At 38.4% G+C, this 20622-nt stretch overlaps 1 protein-coding gene and 1 long non-coding RNA gene across 2 annotated transcripts; one reads left to right on the top strand and one right to left on the bottom strand.

Annotated features, from left to right (window-relative positions):
- Window positions 1–1278: 1278 nt before the first annotated feature.
- LOC120908260 lies at window positions 1279–1706 on the bottom strand. Its single transcript, XR_005741103.1, has 2 exons — window positions 1578–1706; window positions 1279–1494 (listed from the first exon to the last, which is right to left on the bottom strand). It is a non-coding gene; the product is annotated as an uncharacterized LOC120908260 (long non-coding RNA).
- Window positions 1707–12713: 11007 nt separating this feature from the next.
- LOC120908265 lies at window positions 12714–13715 on the top strand. The gene is made up of 3 exons (XM_040319181.1): window positions 12714–12954; window positions 13022–13113; window positions 13185–13715. The coding sequence occupies exons 1-3, from the start codon at window positions 12897–12899 to the stop codon at window positions 13632–13634; spliced, it is 600 nt and encodes a 199-aa protein (XP_040175115.1). The 5' UTR covers window positions 12714–12896; the 3' UTR covers window positions 13635–13715.
- Window positions 13716–20622: the final 6907 nt, after the last annotated feature.

Here is a 20622-nt window from a genome sequence, read left to right as displayed (position 1 = left end):
CACATGACAGTCGACAGCGCGACCGATGCGTTAGCAGCAGGTGGAAAACGACCCTTTGTAACTTGGACTCGTTCCATATTGGAATTCGCAGCATTGATATCCGAGAGAGGGAGAGAGATACAGCTGAGAACGATATTTGAGGTGCTTGCCGATGCTTGTAGTGAAATACTTCAACGCACATGCTATAACGTGCGCACCAGAAATCCCTGTGCGCCATTACCTGGGTAAAAGGAGGCAGCGGAACATCATTTTAATGAAAACCGCGTGAACGAGAATGTCATTAAAGTTAGCATGTGCTAACAGTTTCATGTTTCCAATTCATCAAAATAGGTGAGGGCAAAGGTGGAGAAAGCTCTCGACGGCGAGCAATTATATGATGCCTGTAACGGTTGGCACTGAGCTGCCTGCTGAGATGGCAACGTAAAAAGCCCCAGAACATTGAAAATAATTCAACTTGCTACGACGATAGTATCGAAACAGGAATACCTGGTAAACTCGTCTTTCGAGCGGTCATTTGCACCGTATTAAAACCGACAACAAATGATATTGCTCCCCAAGCCTAGATAACCTTTCGAAAATATTAGCTTTGGTGCTGTGAATGCACTCGGAAAAATACTTCAGCAACGTATATTCATTCACCTGTACCAAGAGGAATAGGATTCACAACAATGTCAATGTCCAATGACCGGTACGCCCTACGCGGCGTGTGGTTTTCCTATCACTTAATCTTGTGTATTGTCAACACGGGCATAACGGCCATATCGTTTGACAGCATTAACGCTCGGGATAAACACTGCCTGATGGCTGTGGCGTTACACATCCGCCATCCGCATGGACACTGTCAGCTGAAATGCCATCGTGCAAAGTAAGGGTTATGGTTTGGTTCTGTTGTTCAAGTTTAAAGCTATCTCCGGAAGTAGTCTCTATCACCGTCAGTAGAGTGATCGTGTCGTTCACATGAATCGTTCTCACCTGCTGGCAGCAGCCACCGATTCGGCGTTATGCTACGCACCACCTGTGCGGTACGGGGACTGCCAGGAGTGCTTCTGGAGTGCTGCAGATTGCTCAGACTGGTACAGCGTAAGTCAGCAATTGGCGTGGGAAATTGGTATGAACGTATTGCAGTTTGTGGAACTCATACCAATCTACCCAGCAAGCAAGGACACCCGTATCCACATCCATCGTGGAGCGAAGCAGCAACGAAGAGCAGCGACATACAGATATCAGATGCCGCCAACTATGGAAAAAGCAGTCAACTCAAGTGAGCACAACACATAATTCCGGACGTGGGATCCTAGCAGCCATGGAAACACGGACAAGTTACATTCCATATTCAGTCACGAATATTTCCGCGTGTACCTATTTGGTATTTTGGATCACTGCCGGACTCTCGGACTGAACGCTGTTCCCTGGCGTAGACTCGCAAATCCCTGGTGGGGCAAGTTGGGTGGGATTGGGCATGGACAATAGAATATCTTGAAGTCACTTGTTTACCTAAAAAACATGAACACACTCAGTAACTTTATCGTTTTACATTATAAACACATTAACCATTCCAAATTAAGCCTGTTACTTACCGAATTCAAATTTACAGCAAGCGTATTGCTCAAACAGCAAGTATAACACAATAACGTAAATATAGTTTATTTCAATTATTAAATACTCGTTAGATCACAACACTGAGGTACTGGTGGTATTATGTTGCTCATGAAATGATAAATCTATACTATTTGATGATCTAAATTGCAAATCAAAGGTTCCTTAGATAACAAAAATATCAACACTAATACGAATCACAACAAAGTTTTCAACTGGATGACAGCGGTAATGCACACATGTGTAGAAGCGAGACAGATATAAGAATTCAGCAGGCACATGTACAGCGCGCGTCATAATTTTATGCGCGAAAATCTTAAAATTTAAATTATTCATGACAAATTGTAACGACGTTTTCATACTCTGACAATTTTTTACGAAAGATATGTAAAAACTTCATGTAGTGCAATTAAATCTAGTGCAATATCATTAGCAGAACATAATATTTTGATATTTGTTTGTAAAGTCAGATCCTAGGAGCTACTACTTTTTTGAACAATAAGTGTAGAAACACAAATTTTGTCTGAGTCCAGAACAGCAACAGGGAAGATATCGTACGCTGAGTGTGGAGATGTGTGTGTGTATGTGGTGAACGTTGCCGCGACAAGCGTGCTGTAGGATACAATGCGTGTAGGAGGGGGTAAAATCGCTTGGCTCATTGAAAATACAGGCAAAGTTGGCGCGAAGAAAACGCAACACTACGGATTGTATGGAAAATGTTGCGCGTTCAATCCGATTGCCATGCGATTGTCCTGGGGGCTGTTTGTCGCGGGACTTCTTGACAATCGGATCGACTCGCCCGCGCTTCTTTCGAGGCTCAACATGTATGTCCCGCCGAGATCGCTCCGAGCTAGATCGCTACTTGACGTAGAGGAACGCCGCACTCGCTTTGGCTCCTCTGATCCGTTTATTCGTATGTGCCGTGAGTTTAATGTCATTTGTGAGCGTCATCAACCTGACATGTCGCGCACCGCATTGTTAAATAGTATTCGTGTCGTGCGACCTTTTACATGTTAATTATGTTACTTAAGACTAAGCGTGACAAATGAATGACCGAAATGTGACTACGTTATAATGAATGAATGTAAATGAATTCGCTTCAAGTGGGCCATTTGCGGTCCGTTGAATTTTAATTAATAAATAACAAATAACAAATAACAAATAAGTTCATGTGTCGTTTATATAAGAACGCGTGTACCTCTTTGTGTACGAAACAAATGAAAGAAAGGAACTGAACACTAATGTTTTAGGTTGTCATACAAACAGAGAGATTTAATCGTTTTAATACATAGTTTATAACAGTGATAATGGCTAGTATCATTGAATCTGTTCGTAGCGGGAATGTACGGTGTTCACAAGAAATTCTAGGGAAGGCAACACATTTCTCGTGCCCGTTTTTCCAATGTCGCGGTATAGCAATAATTTAAAGCAACTATCTAGTAAGTCACGAAAATGAGTGTCGGGACGTAAGCCACCGCTACAAACGTATTCAATAATATCCGCGAATATGTATGAGTTATTGTAATGATTATAACATAACGGGGCGGTCCTGGTACAGTCGTCAACTCGAAGGACTCAATAACATATCCGCCATGGGTTCAAACCTAGAACGGACCGTCCCCCCGAAGCTAGGATTGACCGACTACGTGGTAATGAATTAAGTCCCGAAAGCCTGTATATAGGCCGGCATGTCCGCGTAGGACGTTACGCCAAATAGAAGAAGAAGAACAAAACGTTGTTTAATAATATTTTTTTCAAATAACTTTTCTTTACAGTTGCCGTCTACTGCTACAGAATGGTTGAAGATTTCAAAGGATTCGAGGAAAAATGGAATTTTCCTCATGTAATTGGTGCCATTGATGGAAAACATGTCACCTTAAAACAACCAGCTAATAGCGGGAGCCAGTTTTTCAACTATAAAAGCACTTTCAGCATTGTTTTGCTTCGCATAGTGGATGCTAATTCAAATTTTATATTTGCTGACGTCGGTTGCCAGGGTCGAATTTCTGATGGTGGAGTGTTAGCAAACAGTGCTATATACCAGAAACTGGAGCGCCGGAAGCTAAATATACCCTCTCCTGAAATTTTACAAGTTCCTTACGAGATCGAGGTTCCCTATTTTTTTTTGGGTGATCAAGCGTTTGCATTGAAAGAATATTGTCTCCGGCCTTTTGCTGGAATGCATACCGCAAACTCAATAGAACGCCACTTTAACTACAGACATTCGCGAGCTCGTCGAACGGTAGAAAACGGTTTTGGCATTGATGTAAAGGTCTGGCGAGTTTTAGCAAAACCAATGGAATTAGAACCACAAGTAGCTGAAAAAATCGTTCTGGCAACAATTCATCTACACAACTTTAGACGTCGGCACTTGCTTTGGAATTATAATACAACTCTTCTTGCACCCACAAGAAATACGGCATCTAGATCCTCTTCCTCTCAAGAGTCTAACGTTGACCCTACTACAATGTTACCTCTTCGACACGTTCCGTTGAGGCCGTCTAGAGTGTTGCAAAACATGCGATTACACTTAGCACGACATTTAAAGTTTAATGATCCATTACCATTTGATTTACCGCAACCGCGCAGAGTTGTGTAATTTTCGGAAGCATATAAACCACCACGTACTAATTAGAATTATGGTATTAAGCGAAAGCAAATTTGTATTTGATTTTTGTGTGCATTGCGAAATCTTTATGAATGTTTTCTATTTTTCCTAACACGTTTTATATTTTCCTTTCGTGGAAATAAAAATCATTTATTTGTTATTTGTAGCATTCTTTATAAATAAAGGCACCGTTTACTTGAGACAAGCCTCGCAAGTTAAAAGCTAACTGTGGTGAACTATATACTAATATTATTTTTTAAAGAATAGTAGAATTCTTTACATGGCAATTAACTCAATGTGTGCATACAATCTGAAAAACCAAGGAGGAATAACTGAAACTAATAAAGTTCCTATCGTTATGCTAAACCGATGCAAACATGAAATGTAAGGCGTAGGCGTACATACAAAATAAATGTCATTATTACTATGAATGATACGAATAAGTTTTTTTATAAACAGGAATTATCTTAAGCAAAACGGCCTTTTTGGACTGTTACTCCTGGACAGTAAAAACAGAAATTTCGGATTTTCACAGTTCATGGAAAATAATTACAATGCTCAATTCAGTAATTCATAAAATTCATTAATTCCAAAAACACTTAAACTATCTTAACAATACATAATACATAACAATACATAATTCACTTATTCATAAAATTCTTAAATTCCAACAAACACTTAAACTATGTTAACACTTAAATTTTAATCCTACAGATATGCATGATCATGCATCGAGGAGGCATGTTGGTCCACATAAAATTGATCAATTTGATCATTCATGACCGTCGTTATGGACCTGATCAGTTTAGCACAGAACTCTGGATGTTTATCTTCGAAGGTGGCAACTTGTGCCTCTACAAAGTTGCCCAGAGCCCTGGCTTTAGTGCAAGGTGCAGCAGCAGTAGCAGTATTAGCAATGCTTTGAATGGCTGTCAAGCATTCGCTAATCTGACTTGATCGAGTCGTTTCACTAAATTTTCTTTTGCGTCCTTTGGACGCTGTGCGACCCTCTAGCATGACACTAGAGGAGCCAGTGGAGGATGTTGTGGCAGTTGTCGTGGCTGTTGTTGAGGCAGTTGAACTGCATGAAGCGGCGGTTGCAGGAGCGGTCGAGATAACAACAGGTTCCCGAGAAGTTCCTTCAAGATTTGCCTGACATGAGAACAGAAACGCTATATTAATTTACTCCTCCACAAAACGATACATAAACACTGTCTACTTACAGTATTGATTGTACGACGTGGAGCTGTCGTTTCATGTAGAAACGACATATGCTCGTAGGCATACCAAACCTCTTTCAATAGCTCGCTGGAACCTGAATATTTATACAATAGAAACGATCTTAACAAATATGAAGTAATAAAATAGCTAAATTTACTCACCGGAACCTGTTGTCTGACTCAAAGCGATCTCCTTTTTTGTCCGCCGGTAGGAATTCATTAAATTCCTCCATTTAGCATGAACGCACTGTGGATCCTCCTCCAGCACGGATGCTATCTGTTGCCAGGCTTGATGCCTTATTTCGTTATTTTTATACTGGCGATCAGTATCTAACCAGATGCACGGATAAGTTTTCACCAAATTGATCAATTCTATGACTTTTTCCTCATCTTGAATAGGCTAAAATAATAAAACAACCAATAATTTAGTGTGTCATTCTATGAGAAAAGGTGTAACTTACATTTTTATTCGATTTTTGGGCGGTTTTAGCTCCTTCCATTGTTAAGTGCTGGCGTGGTTGACTACTGTTCGAAATTGTCCGCCTGAAAACTTCCAAGGAATCTCCAAACACAATACCAACAAATCCCCGCATAATGTATCGAACGTTTTTTTCGTATACGTTTATTAAAGCCTCATTTTATTCTCAATATTATTATTGCCCTCAAATAAAACATTACATAAAATATTTTTAGTAATTTGTATTTATTTTATCAGTAACTTAAATAAGCACGTAATTTTAAATTTTATTTCACTCAAATTTAAAAATTGAATTCGATGATCATCCCTCCCTTCAACACTTGAAACAGTAATGTAAACATAGCAGGTGGAAGATACGTCACTTGTCGCCGCTCGTAACCCGCATACATCGGGTTACGAGCGGCGACGAGCTGACAGATCGAGAACAATGGAAATTTGTAGCCGCATCAAGGACCGTAAAGATATCAGGTCAAGTTATAAGCCCGTTTTGACAGCTAGGTGGAAGAAGAATCGACGAAGAAAACTGACAGTTAGTTTTCCGCGTTTGGCGAACGCTTCAAGTTCTCGAAGGAAAATTTCCATTTTAAATCACGGGCAGTTTTCTAATAAACTAAAATATTCACCCAAATTGATCTCCACGAAATATTAACGATGCAAAACGTAAACAATCCATCAATACATATACAAGCGGAAAACCATCTGTCAAAATAGGAGCCCAGGGGGGGGATCGCCAAAACCGCTATAACTACACCTCATTATACATTCCACCTTGAGCCGCATACATGAATGCAGCGTGTAGGGCCAGCTTAAGGCGGCACTCTGGGACCAATCGAACGAGACAAACAAACACGACTCTGTTCGATAGGTGCTCTGTCAGCTGTTCGATGTCTTGTAGACCTGTCATGATGCACTGCAATACGCCTTTCTTTTCGTCTCGAAAATGAAGCATTTTCATAGTTTAAATGAATATCCACCTACAGGGGGGAAGATTCAACTCATAATTTACTAGTTATTCACATCTATAATAACATAGAAATCATTCAAATTTAATATTGAAAAATGTAAACAAAACGTCCATGCCAAAACACATACAGTGCATACACATGGATTATGTACACACAATAGTTTAATACGTTTCAATCCTTTATATTTGATGTTATAATTGATTGAAAAGTTTAACAATAATTATTGATAGCTATTTTAAATATTTTGCACGCAATTTTAAGAAGAAAAAGAGACAAACTACGTAAACAAACTTAAAAATGTCCCGAATTGAATTCTATCTACTGTAGCTGTGAAGCGTTTGACAGCCAAGGTACTCACAGCACAGGTGGGTATCGAACATCACAGACAGAATCAACTGACATGTTCGACTCGACGTTTTTCTTGTTTGTTTGTTTGTGTCTGACAGTGCACCTCCATATGATTATATGGGTTTGTTCGTGTCGGATGTCGTGTTCGATTGCTGCTAGAGCGCCGCCTAAAGCTGGCCCTACACGCTGCATTCATGTATGCGACTACAAATGACAGCTACACATTTTCTTTTGTTCTATTTGTCAAATGTAGCTACACGATGTAGCTATCGTTTGGGAGCTTTTCAATCAAAGTGAATGAAAGGGAGGTGAGCTTATCGAAAGATTTAGGTCGCCATGACGATTGTCAAATTTGACACTATATAACCGGTATTGTTTACCTTTTCTTCCTGTGCATAACATCGACGCACAATCAGTTTTATTTCTTCAACAGGCATTGTATGGATTGTTTAATTATTTCAGTATTCTAATGTAAGTCCCTCATCAATGTAATTCCTTACCTTCATGGAATAGTTACTGATTTGTATTATTTTCAGATATTGGAAACAATTCATTACGGAATTCGGATATGATGTTACGTGCTTACGTTACAGTAGAACGTGCTGCTTTGTGAACCCTAAAGAGATTGGCCCCTGCTGCCGTTTCATCGTTGGCGACTCCATTGGCCAGGCTTCACACCACCCGCTGCAGCCGCACATCAAGGGAGGAAGTCATTCTCCCTCCCTTAAGCGCATCACCTTCTGCATCGGCCTCGGCGTATATGGTCCCGACTGCATCGCATCACGATGATGGTGCATTCCACCTCGGCTGCAGAAAGGAAGTCCCGCATCAAAGGCGATGAAATATTCCGGCTCATATGCAGCACAGAAGCTTGACTGTAATCTTACGAGCTTGATGATACTTGAAGTTCTTCATTTGCTACATTTCTATATAACTCATTTTTGGTATTTTTCCAGGCCAACAATTGCAACTAAACAGCTTAGGCAACGTAAATATTAGCGAAATCTAACACTGGAGCATTAGAACCGAATAAGATAGCCTAACCAAACTCTTAGAATGCTACGATACCAGATGACGGTTGAAATTACATACGTTATTTGTTGAAAAAACAAGTGCATCGGTACATGCTAGCGCTACTCAAAAGAATCATCAGAAGCAAAATAGTATGCTCACAAGCATGACTGTTACAAATATACTCAACATCTTTTTTTCTGAATTGATCGCCGTGCCAATCGTTTAACACGTTCAGCCCGATGGCAGGTCCCAGGGCCTGCCAGTTAACTTTCCCGCATGCCGGTGGCCGGTGGCTGCTATTGGTATTTTGCTAGGGAAACAAACAACATTGCGAACAACTTCATTTATTTCATTTATATGTTATAGTCGGAATAGTTAGTCTCTAAATGAATATTATCATTAGAGTCAACCTGGTTAATTTCACCGTTTATAATCCATCATGATATTATTTAAAAAATGTGCTTATTCACTAATATATACATTTATAATTTATACATAATCAAAAGTTATAAGTAAATTTATGTAATTCATATTTCGGTCTGTTTTATACATCCGTTAAACGAAGCAACTAATTTGTAATTTTTCGCATTTTTTCGCAGTTTTGGAATGTGATGGTGCTTTTCGTTTGTTATTAGCCCTTTTTTCATTCGCTATTTTCATATTAAGAAATTTGATACGTATATTTATGCGATGTTTAGCAAATTGTTGTAGAACTATTAGCGGTAACTCGGGGAATTCTTTTTGAAGTCGCTTAACTAATCTTTTTGATATGTAACGTTTTTTGTTAAAATTCCCATTTGGGTGCTCTTTTTGGAAGATTTTCTCCATTTTGTATACTTGTTTCAAAAAAGCTTCTGAAGGAACAAACAAACCAGCAACCGACAAATGCTTTACAAATGAAGGTGGATGGCTATACGAATGGTCGCTATTCAAATTCAGACTAAGATTACCCAAATTTAAATACGGAAACTTTTCAAAGCATTGACGCCCAATATAACCCATAATGTACTCGAGTCCGTCGCTGTCTTGTTCAGGAAGCTCTATAGCGGAACTACTGACGGAGCTTAACATTTCACTGCTTTTTGAACTCAGGGTATCGGCTTGTATGCTTTGTTTAACTGGGGGTTGATTTAAGGCCGAGGTAATGATTGATGCTGAAATTATATCACCGTCATTAGCTTGTTCAGAACCTTCATTTTCAATCTCAATCGATGTCCGAATTTGCGATGAGATATATTCATCTGTACAAGAAAATGTAGATGGCTCCAAGTCTGTTTGATTTTTAAGGAACGTAGGTGCTTTTCCTTATATAATCATCTTAATACGATGAATGCAGCTCATTGGTGAGGGATGATCATATACCCCTCCTATCTGCCTTAGCTGTGAGAAAAAATTCTCCAGTACATCTTGATTGAGCTAAATTAAAAAGGATGATAGATCAATATGAATATATGATGTTTTTTATGTCATTAATTACCTTGTGAGTGTATATGAAGGAAATGTTGTGTCTTTTATGAAGATCATCATAAAGCATTTTAAGAGACGTTATCTGCATCAGCAACGACTTTTGAAAAATTTGCAAGCTATGCTTACCAATCACGGTCATATTTGAAACTAATTCGAACATTTCATCTAATGCTTTTATCTGATCGTCGCTTGCTGTATAAGATTTTTTATAGTCTAATTTGGCGAAAGGACTATAGGAGTTCGATATGCTGAACCATAAGTCAACTTTTTCTATGAAATTCGCCAAGTCCGTAGCTTCAGCATTATTTTTAAAATAACGACGCAAGGAAATAGCAGTAGTATGTGAGAGCAGCTGTGCGGCACGTCGAACATTCTGACGCTCTTGTGGCGTCATAACTAAATGAGTTTTACTCAACTTATATAAAGGTGTAATCTCTGTTTCATTTCTAGTGGCTATCATGTCAAAAAGTAGGTCTGCCTTTATATGTTTTCCGTGTACGTAAATCCACTATCCAAAAACCAATTCCTTAGTAGCTTTAATAAATGAGGTGCATCAGGGATTACGTACACGTTATTTAAAGTTGTGGGATGTTGGAAATACGGCCTTTCGTAGTCTTGAGCTCCCAGTTCTTTCCAGCAACTTACATTTGTAGAGCAGTTGTCACTGATGATAGCTACAACGTTAATATTTATTTCACTTAGTTTTTCAATTATCTTCAAGAGTATTTCTTTTGTCATTTTCTTATCAAATCCTATGTACACAGGTTGTTTCCATTTGTTACACAGTCCTCGAGCCATCACGACCTGCAGATAGTTATGTGGTCCAATTATCTCATCCGATGCTTTGTCCAGTTCAATTATTTTGTTAACTTTCATTTCATCGAAAGACAGAGCACAAAGGCGATCTTTTTCAGTAAAAGTGCTGGTTAAATTGCTTATTAATCTAAGAACATCATCCAAAATCCCTTCCTTTACAACGAGGTTCTTTGTGTATCGTTTTAAAGTTGCGTCTGCAGGTAAAGGAAACTTTCCATCTTTAGCCAAATATTTGTAGCATCGCAATCCAAAATATTTGAGTGTCAAAGCGGAGCCAATTTCCTCTTTCGTCCAAACTACACGTTGTTTCTTTTTCAAAATAATATCTATCTGGTTTTCAGATAATGTTGGCTTCAATCTTTTTTTCATTGCTGTGACAAGTGCAGCTTCATCTATACCTGCATCCTTTTTTGAAATATGTTTCTGTAAGCTATCTATTTCTGCCTTTAGTCGCTTATTTTCATTGAAGTATGAATGCAGTTTATCTCTTAAATTAGTATTCATTTCGATCAGTTTTCGATTATCTTCTTTCATTTGATCAAGTTCCCTTTTCATGTCTATACTTGTTTGGCTGGGCACGTTCTCTACATCGCTGAAATATTCTGAATCTGTTTGAAATTCTACATTTGGCTGGTTACACTCTTTCAATGGGGCTATCATATTCGATGGCTCGTTTTGAATAAAATCGGCTGGTTGTATCAATGATGGAATAGCTAATAAAGAGATGATAATGTGATGAAATGATAATTACTGCATAAAGCTCATATCTTTCCTTACCATATGGCTTCAATCTCTTCAGTACTGGCAAGGTTTGTGGTAAAGATGATTTTGCCATTTGATAGTCGTCGGGTTTGAAATGGAGAGAGCACACAGTAGATATTTTGGTTGGTTTCCAATGCTCATCCCGCTTACAGAAATCAATCCACTTAGGCAAAGAATCATCTGATGGAAACGAGTGGAAAGTAATGTTCAAACCCCGCTTCTTTACATTTTCTGCATTATTTTTGCAGAATGCAGCTGCACATGAGCGAGGCATGTTGCTTCCTACAAACTTCTGTGGACACAGCTACAAACAACGCTGCTTCCAGATTTGCTTTTTCTCTAAAAATAAAAAATAAATCCATTTAATACATTCCTTGCAACTTGTACAATTTATATTTTACGTGGTATAATAAAATATTAACACCCGAAAGCGTACTATTTTCTTTTACACGAATTTTAGTCACACACTTCTCGCCGTTGCATCAACAACATGGACCAGTCCAATAGCTATCAAATGTAAACAAACCGTCCAGCCGACCCGGTTACAAACTGTCAAACTTTATTTCATTTTTCTAAAATCCCGCAAGCCAAATGTTCTACATAAGCTCACCTCCCTTTCATTCACTTTGCTCGTAACCCGATGTATGCGGGTTACGAGCGGCGACAAGTGACGTATCTTCCACCTGCTATGTTTACATTACTGTTTCAAGTGTTGAAGGGAGGGATGATCATCGAATTCATTTTTTAAATTTGAGTGAAATAAAATTTAAAATTACGTGCTTATTTAAGTTACTGATAAAATAAATACAAATTACTAAAAATATTTTATGTAATGTTTTATTTGAGGGCAATAATAATATTGAGAATAAAATGAGGCTTTAATAAACGTATACGAAAAAAAAAGTTCGATACATTATGTGGGGATTTGTTGGTATTGTGTTTGGAGATTCCTTGGAAGTTTTCAGGCGGACAATTTCGAATAGCAGTCAACCACGCCAGCACTTAACAATGGAAGGAGCTAAAACCGCCCAAAAATCGAATAAAAATGTAAGTTACCAAGGTGGAATGTATAATGAGGTGTAGTTATAGCGGTTTTGGCGATCCCCCCCCTGGGCTCCTATTTTGACAGATGGTTTTCCGCTTGTATATGTATTGATGGATTGTTTACGTTTTGCATCGTTAATATTTCGTGGAGATCAATTTGGGTGAATATTTTAGTTTATTAGAAAACTGCCCGTGATTTAAAATGGAAATTTTCCTTCGAGAACTTGAAGCGTTCGCCAAACGCGGAAAACTAACTGTCAGTTTTCTTCGTCGATTCTTCTTCCAACTAGCTGTCAAAACGGGCTTATAACTTGACCTGATATCTTTACGGTCCTTGGTAAGTTACACCTTTTCTCATAGAATGACACACTAAATTATTGGTTGTTTTATTATTTTAGCCTATTCAAGATGAGGAAAAAGTCATAGAATTGATCAATTTGGTGAAAACTTATCCGTGCATCTGGTTAGATACTGATCGCCAGTATAAAAATAACGAAATAAGGCATCAAGCCTGGCAACAGATAGCATCCGTGCTGGAGGAGGATCCACAGTGCGTTCATGCTAAATGGAGGAATTTAATGAATTCCTACCGGCGGACAAAAAAGGAGATCGCTTTGAGTCAGACAACAGGTTCCGGTGAGTAAATTTAGCTATTTTATTACTTCATATTTGTTAAGATCGTTTCTATTGTATAAATATTCAGGATCCAGCGAGCTATTGAAGGAGGTTTGGTATGCCTACGAGCATATGTCGTTTCTACATGAAACGACAGCTCCACGTCGTACAATCAATACTGTAAGAAGACAGTGTTTGTGTATCGTTTTGTGGAGGAGTAAATTAATATAGCGTTTCTGTTCTCATGTCAGGCAAATCTTGAAGGAACTTCTCGGGAACCTGTTGTTATCTCGACCGCTCCTGCAACCGCCGCTTCATGCAGTTCAACTGCCTCAACAACAGCCACGACAACTGCCACAACATCCTCCACTGGCTCCTCTAGTGGCATGCTAGAGGGTCGCACAGCGTCCAAAGGAAGAAAATTTAGTGAAACGACTCGATCAAGTCAGATTAGCGAATGCTTGACAGCCATTCAAAGCATTGCTAATACTGCTACTGCTGCTGCACCTTGCACTAAAGCCAGGGCTCTGGGCAACTTTGTAGAGGCACAAGTTGCCACCTTCGAAGATAAACATCCAGAGTTCTGTGCTAAACTGATCAGGTCCATAACGACGGTCATGAATGATCGAATTGATCAATTTTATGTGGACCAACATGCCTCCTCGATGCATGATCAGCAAATCTGTAGGATTAAAATTTAAGTGTTAACATAGTTTAAGTGTTTGTTGGAATTTAAGAATTTTATGAATAAGTGAATTATGTATTGTTATGTATTATGTATTGTTAAGATAGTTTAAGTGTTTTTGGAATTAATGAATTTTATGAATTACTGAATTGAGCATTGTAATTATTTTCCATGAACTGTGAAAATCCGAAATTTCTGTTTTTACTGTCCAGGAGTAACGGTCCAAAAAGGCCGTATTGCTTAAGATAATTCCTGTTTATAAAAAAAAACTTATTCGTATCATTCATAGTAATAATGACATTTATTTTGTATGTACGCCTACGCCTTACATTTCATGTTTGCATCGGTTTAGCACAACGATAGGAACTTTATTAGTTTCAGTTATTCTTCCTTGGTTTTTCAGATTGTATGCACATATTGAGTTAATTGCCATGTAAAGAATTCTACTATTCTTTAAAAAATAATATTAGTATATAGTTCACCACAGTTAGCTTTTAACTTGCGAGGCTTGTCTCAAGTAAACGGTGCCTTTATTTATAAAGAATGCTACAAATCACAAATAAATGATTTTTATTTCCACGAAAGGAAAATATAAAACGTGTTAGGAAAAATAGAAAACATTCATAAAGATTTCGCAATGCACACAAAAATCAAATACAAATTTGCTTTCGCTTAATACCATAATTCTAATTAGTACGTGGTGGTTTATATGCTTCCGAAAATTACACAACTCTGCGCGGTTGCGGTAAATCAAATGGTAATGGATCATTAAACTTTAAATGTCGTGCTAAGTGTAATCGCATGTTTTGCAACACTCTAGACGGCCTCAACGGAACGTGTCGAAGAGGTAACATTGTAGTAGGGTCAACGTTAGACTCTTGAGAGGAAGAGGATCTAGATGCCGTATTTCTTGTGGGTGCAAGAAGAGTTGTATTATAATTCCAAAGCAAGTGCCGACGTCTAAAGTTGTGTAGATGAATTGTTGCCAGAACGATTTTTTCAGCTACTTGTGGTTCTAATTCCATTGGTTTTGCTAAAACTCGCCAGACCTTTACATCAATGCCAAAACCGTTTTCTACCGTTCGACGAGCTCGCGAATGTCTGTAGTTAAAGTGGCGTTCTATTGAGTTTGCGGTATGCATTCCAGCAAAAGGCCGCAGACAATATTCTTTCAATGCAAACGCTTGATCACCCAAAAAAAAATAGGGAACCTCGATCTCGTAAGGAACTTGTAAAATTTCAGGAGAGGGTATATTTAGCTCCCGGCGCTCCAGTTTCTGGTATATAGCACTGTTTGCTAACACTCCTTACTTACTCACTTATCCGGCGCTACAACCGCTTTACGGTCTTGGCCTGCCTCAGGAGTGTCCGAAACCGCTAACACTCCACCATCAGAAATTCGACCCTGGCAACCGACGTCAGCAAATATAAAATTTGAATTAGCATCCACTATGCCTAGCAAAACAATGCTGAAAGTGCTTTTATAGTTGAAAAACTGGCTCCCGCTATTAGCTGGTTGTTTTAAGGTGACATGTTTTCCATCAATGGCACCAATTACATGAGGAAAATTCCATTTTTCCTCGAATCCTTTGAAATCTTCAACCATTCTGTAGCAGTAGACGGCAACTGTAAAGAAAAGTTATTTGAAAAAATATTATTAAACAACGTTTTGTTCTTCTTCTTCTATTTGGCGTAACGTCCTACGCGGACATGCCGGCCTATATACAGGCTTTCGGGACTTAATTCATTACCACGTAGTCGGTCAATCCTAGCTTCGGGGGGACGGTCCGTTCTAGGTTTGAACCCATGGCGGATATGTCATTGAGTCCTTCGAGTTGACGACTGTACCAGGACCGCCCCGTTATGTTATAATCATTACAATAACTCATACATATTCGCGGATATTATTGAATACGTTTGTAGCGGTGGCTTACGTCCCGACACTCATTTTCGTGACTTACTAGATAGTTGCTTTAAATTATTGCTATACCGCGACATTGGAAAAACGGGCACGAGAAATGTGTTGCCTTCCCTAGAATTTCTTTTGAACACCGTACATTCCCGCTACGAACAGATTCAATGATACTAGCCATTATCACTGTTATAAACTATGTATTAAAACGATTAAATCTCTCTGTTTGTATGACAACCTAAAACATTAGTGTTCAGTTCCTTTCTTTCATTTGTTTCGTACACAAAGAGGTACACGCGTTCTTATATAAACGACACATGAACTTATACAATAAAACTTAGACGTTATTCTAACATTTAAAATACAAAAACAAAACATTCCCGCCGTTCCCTTCGCGTGTGATTTCTGCTTTTGCCAGTTGTCAAATGCCGGCGTGTTCGCGGGTCAACCCCGTTGACCGCGCAAACGATGACCCGGATGGATTGCACAAACACATTGACCAATGACCGCTTACGCGTCAATGGTGAGTTACCAGTATCAAACCATCTCGTCCACGTTAGCCTACAACATTAATGCCCATGAAGGGATATTTCATTTCATTTCATTTCATTTCAAGTTTATTCAAATTGTCAGCCTGATGGTTTCACAATTCCTAAATCTAACTAATTCCTAACTTAACCTATCTAAATTCCTAATACTAAAGCGAACTTTTGAGCACATGAAAAACAGATATTAGAATAAAATACAAATGTAAGAAAAGAAGAGTGAATAATATTAGATATGATAGTCGGAAAAAAGAGGATGAGAAAAAAAGAGGATAGGGAAGAGTATTATAAAAAGAAAAGGGAAAAGGATTATAAAGGATTATAAACGGGGGTGGGGAGGATCTGTGCTAGTATTAAAAGTGCGAACACACAGGAGAAGAGGCTCGTTGGAACCAAATGTGGTGTGACGAGAAACCATGTTTAGTGCGCTACGTGCCCTTAAATTTCTGGAGGGTGCGTACAAGCCAATCTTCTCAAGGAGAGTGGGAGCATCAATAAGCCCATTGAGCATGCGTCCGATGAAAAGGACGCGCGCTTGGGAGCGTCTTACTTCCAGGGATTCCAGACCTAGTAAATTGCAGCGAGATTCGTAGGCATAGCGGCATTGGGGCCAGCCATTCGTCGAAAAGCGAACCTAGTGAAACGCTTTTGGACCTTTTCAAATCTTAAGATCCATCCAGAACGGACTGGACCAACGACCACTGAAGCGTATTCCAATGTTGATCTAACTAAAGAACAATAAAGTGACTTGAGGCAAAGTGGATCACGAAAATCTCTGGTAAGTCTACATATAAGACCCAGCGTTCTAGAAGCACTTGCGACAACCGACTCTAAATGTTCGTTTAGTGATAATGTATCATCCCAAAGGACGCCAAGATCACGTATAAGGGAGGTTCGAGACAGCACAGAATTGGAGAGCGAATATTCGTAATGGATAGGGTTGCGGTTATGACAGAAGGATATTACAGAGCATTTTTCAGGGCAAAGACTTAGCTGGTTGTAGGAGCACCATAAAGAGAATGAGTTCAGAAACTCCTGGAGCCGAAGGCAGTCGCTGTGCGTACTGATAGTTAAATATATTTTTAAATCATCAGCATACAGTAAATGACCTTCGGACGGGAGAATTGCATGAACATCACTGACAAAAAGTACGACTAAGAGTGGGCTCAAGACGCTGCCTTGTGGCACTCCAGAGGAGGGACAAAAGGACGAAGAAAAGGTAGTGTCGGTTTTTACACGAATGGACCTGCTGTTTAAAAAAGAATAAAGCCAGTCAATTAACACATTAGAAAAACCAAGTTTTTTTAGTTTTAACAGCAGAAGGTGGTGGGGAACGGTATCAAAGGCGGCCTTGAAATCCGTGTAGATCGTGTCTACTTGCAAACCAGAATCAAGCGAGGGTATGACGTGAGACGCGAATTGCATTAAATTCGTGATATGCGGTTATGTTAGCAATAATAGTAGAAACATCCAATCCAGACTGATAAAATTTTAAATGAAAGTTCCCCAGCACGTTGGAACGAACATTGGGAAAATTAACTGTGCTATAAGACAAAGTTCGTTCCTATTTTTATGGTTAGTTAGTAAAAAAAGATTGTCCAGTGAACCTTACGTTTAACTGAGTTTTGTATTTTTAGTAGGGTACAATCTCAATGTGCAATAGTTTTTATATTCAAAAACGTTTTGACATAAATTTATTTCCGTCAATATAATTTTTATACTATGAATTCGGTCATTTCTAGCATAATTCTACGCCAAAAAAATTAAATAATTAAGCTTTTTGCGTGTTCACAAGGTTTTAATGTTGCAGCCATTTGTTTTACATCGAACATGGTCAGGGCTGTGTGGATTGATGGACAAACTATTCATAGACTTAACAATAGAAAAAGCACTATTCATTCTTTAAAAAATATATAATACAGGGTTTGTTGGTAACTACGGCAACGCAAACAACAAGCTGTTGTGTAAAACGCAACATGGTTGCGGCAAATAGTTTAGTGCTCTATAAAAATCTGACACAGCCCACGCGCAGACTATATAGATTTAAGTATTAACACTCGTTTACCCCATTCTTTTCGACACATGTAAGCTAAGCTAGTTTTTAACGTATAAGTGACAAGGGCCTGACGTACGCCTTCGGCTTTCTTTAAAGCTGCCCTTAAACGAAGGGCTCTGTATCGTTATCTTCGTTTCTCTTCGTTAACTCACCGACCTAGACGGATGCAGTGCGTGCTCGTCCTAAGTACACTACAAGTTAGCGTTGAATGATTTGCCAAAACGGCTTATAATGTGCCTGCCTTATAATATATATCTACATTTTACTTGGCCATGACATTCAAAATCGTCACCCCGAACTCATTCACACCAAACTTACAACACGCTCAGCCACCGCCACGTGCGCAGCCACACTGCAGTAACAGTCAGCAATGTCACAGTTGTCAGCAATAATCGACCGAACCAGCCAGCCGACGACTAGCCAAGTTGTCAGCAATTAGTTCAGATCTGGTTTAGGACTCCATGAGTAAGGAATACATTTTTTTTTTTGAAAAACTAGTTTTCTCGCTGGTGTCTTTAATTATTTTGTTCTTTCAATTAAAAACTGATTGAACTGATACAAACTGACTGTCTATTGTTTTGAATTACTGATGATGATTATGGATCGAAATAAGTTAAAATAATAAATTCAGTAGGCGACAAATCATATATAAGCACATTTGGGATGTTGAAATAAGAAAATGCATTTATGTAGGTTTGTTATATTGATACCAAGTAGACGTCCAGTTTACAAGCTGTAGAAAGAGGCAAACTTAAAGTAAACGCTAAATTACTGTGATATATCACTTTGTTTCAAAATGAACAGTCGCCTGTTCGTTGGCCTTAACAAGCATAGCAATCAGATTTATTTGATGTATTTGATAAATTGATCAGATATAATAAAAACGAATTAAAATAATGGGTGTTCTTGTGTGGCTTATTTAGAATTAGTTATTAATTTATTTAGCAAGCACTGACGCAATAAAAGGCCCATTTATTATTATTATTATTATTATTATTATTACTATTATTATTATTATTATTACCAAAAGAAATATTCTCAACCTGTGGTTGCGTTAGTGACATGACCTGAATAGTTGTTTATTGCAACAAGTTCATTTGTTAAATAGTATAACAGCAGTTTAAGGCAATATATTAGTTTTAGAAAAATAGACTATAATAACACGAGCACCAGAAAACGAAACCAAACTTAAAATTACTATATATACAAACAGCTTAGATAAAGTGGTCATCTTATAAGTAAGAGGAGAGTATTAGTATGGAACTGTTATCATATTAAATCAGTGAAATAATACCTTAACGTATTCCTTCAATTCATTTATTATGTGTGTACAAACATCACGCACAATAAGGGATACGGAACTGCTAGAAACCTAAAACAAATGGTAATATTATTATCATTTTATATCGTTCAAATATTGCATAAAACTTACCCTAAACAAAAAAAGCAAGAGATTCATATGAGTCTCCCGAAGCTAAAAAGCGAAGCCCGATGCATAATCGTTGCTTCGGGCAGATCGAAGGTCGCATCGTTGTATCTTGTCGCTCAATTTTTGGACCAATCCGATTTAAAAGATAGTAAAATTCTTCGCGATTCACACGTAGAAAACTTTCTAGCCGGTTGTTTGGTCCTTCGCCATCTATCGCCCTAAACAGCCGGGTCCAAACGCTTTCCCTCTCCAGAAATAGATCGGTCATCCAGCAGCGCCGTGCATTTTCCTCTTGCTGCAGTTCTTCGTCTTCCTCTTCTATGAGTATCAACATGTGAGTAGCCACTTCAGCCGCTAAAGTTGGAAGAAGTTGATTTATTTCCATTTTTCCACTGTAAAAAAAGAAACTTTGTGTATCACGGCAAAAACACAACCGGAGTGATCTCCGCATAATATAAACACAACCAACTATGTTTGACAACCACAATATGACAGCTGAACCAAGGTGGATTAAAAATATCAGATGGTGGATTAGGGCCTTTGGGGGGTCGCCATAGTTGAGGGACTTTACGTCATTTTAGAACCGTTGACCATTGGTTTGCGCACACAAAGCTTAGCAAATATAACAGATTTCTTTGTTATTATGTGCATTTTAGTGTGTCTATTGATTTTATCGAAAAAATGTAATATATTAACAAAAGATTTGATGATTTGTTTATGCACAAAATTTAAAATCATGCTAGCATGAGTTCTAATCTCAAGTAAATTGTCCATGCGGCTCGTAGATAATGAGGAATTCAGGTAAAAATTGAAAAAAAAAATGATTTCTTAATTTTTATCATCAAAAATGTCGAAAACACAAAGAATTCTAGCATAAATTCACAGAATAACACAAAATAACACACTTTAATGTATGTTTCAATGTTAAATAAGAACTCTTCTTCTTCTTTGGCTCAACAACCGATGTCGGTCAAGGCCTGCCTCTACCCACTTGTGGGCTTGGCTTTCAGCGACTAATTGATTCCCCACATAGCAGGATAGTCAGTCCTACGTATGGCGGCG

Source organism: Anopheles arabiensis, unplaced genomic scaffold (genome assembly GCF_016920715.1).
Source record: "Anopheles arabiensis isolate DONGOLA unplaced genomic scaffold, AaraD3 Autosomal_pericentromeric_contig0003, whole genome shotgun sequence".
Classification (NCBI taxonomy): Eukaryota; Metazoa; Arthropoda; class Insecta; order Diptera; family Culicidae; genus Anopheles; species Anopheles arabiensis.
Note: the sequence above shows the minus strand (reverse complement) of the source record. Positions and strands in the feature narration are given on the sequence as shown.

Excerpts from the sequence above, each read along its gene's own strand:
- LOC120908265 (XM_040319181.1), top strand. The coding sequence starts at position 12,897 with ATGAATTCCTACCGGCGGACAAAAAAGGAGATCGCTTTGAGTCAGACA. Across the intron at positions 12,955-13,021 it reads GAGTCAGACAACAGGTTCCG|GATCCAGCGAGCTATTGAAG; the intron begins GTGAGTAAATTT and ends ATAAATATTCAG. Across the intron at positions 13,114-13,184 it reads CACGTCGTACAATCAATACT|GCAAATCTTGAAGGAACTTC; the intron begins GTAAGAAGACAG and ends TTCTCATGTCAG.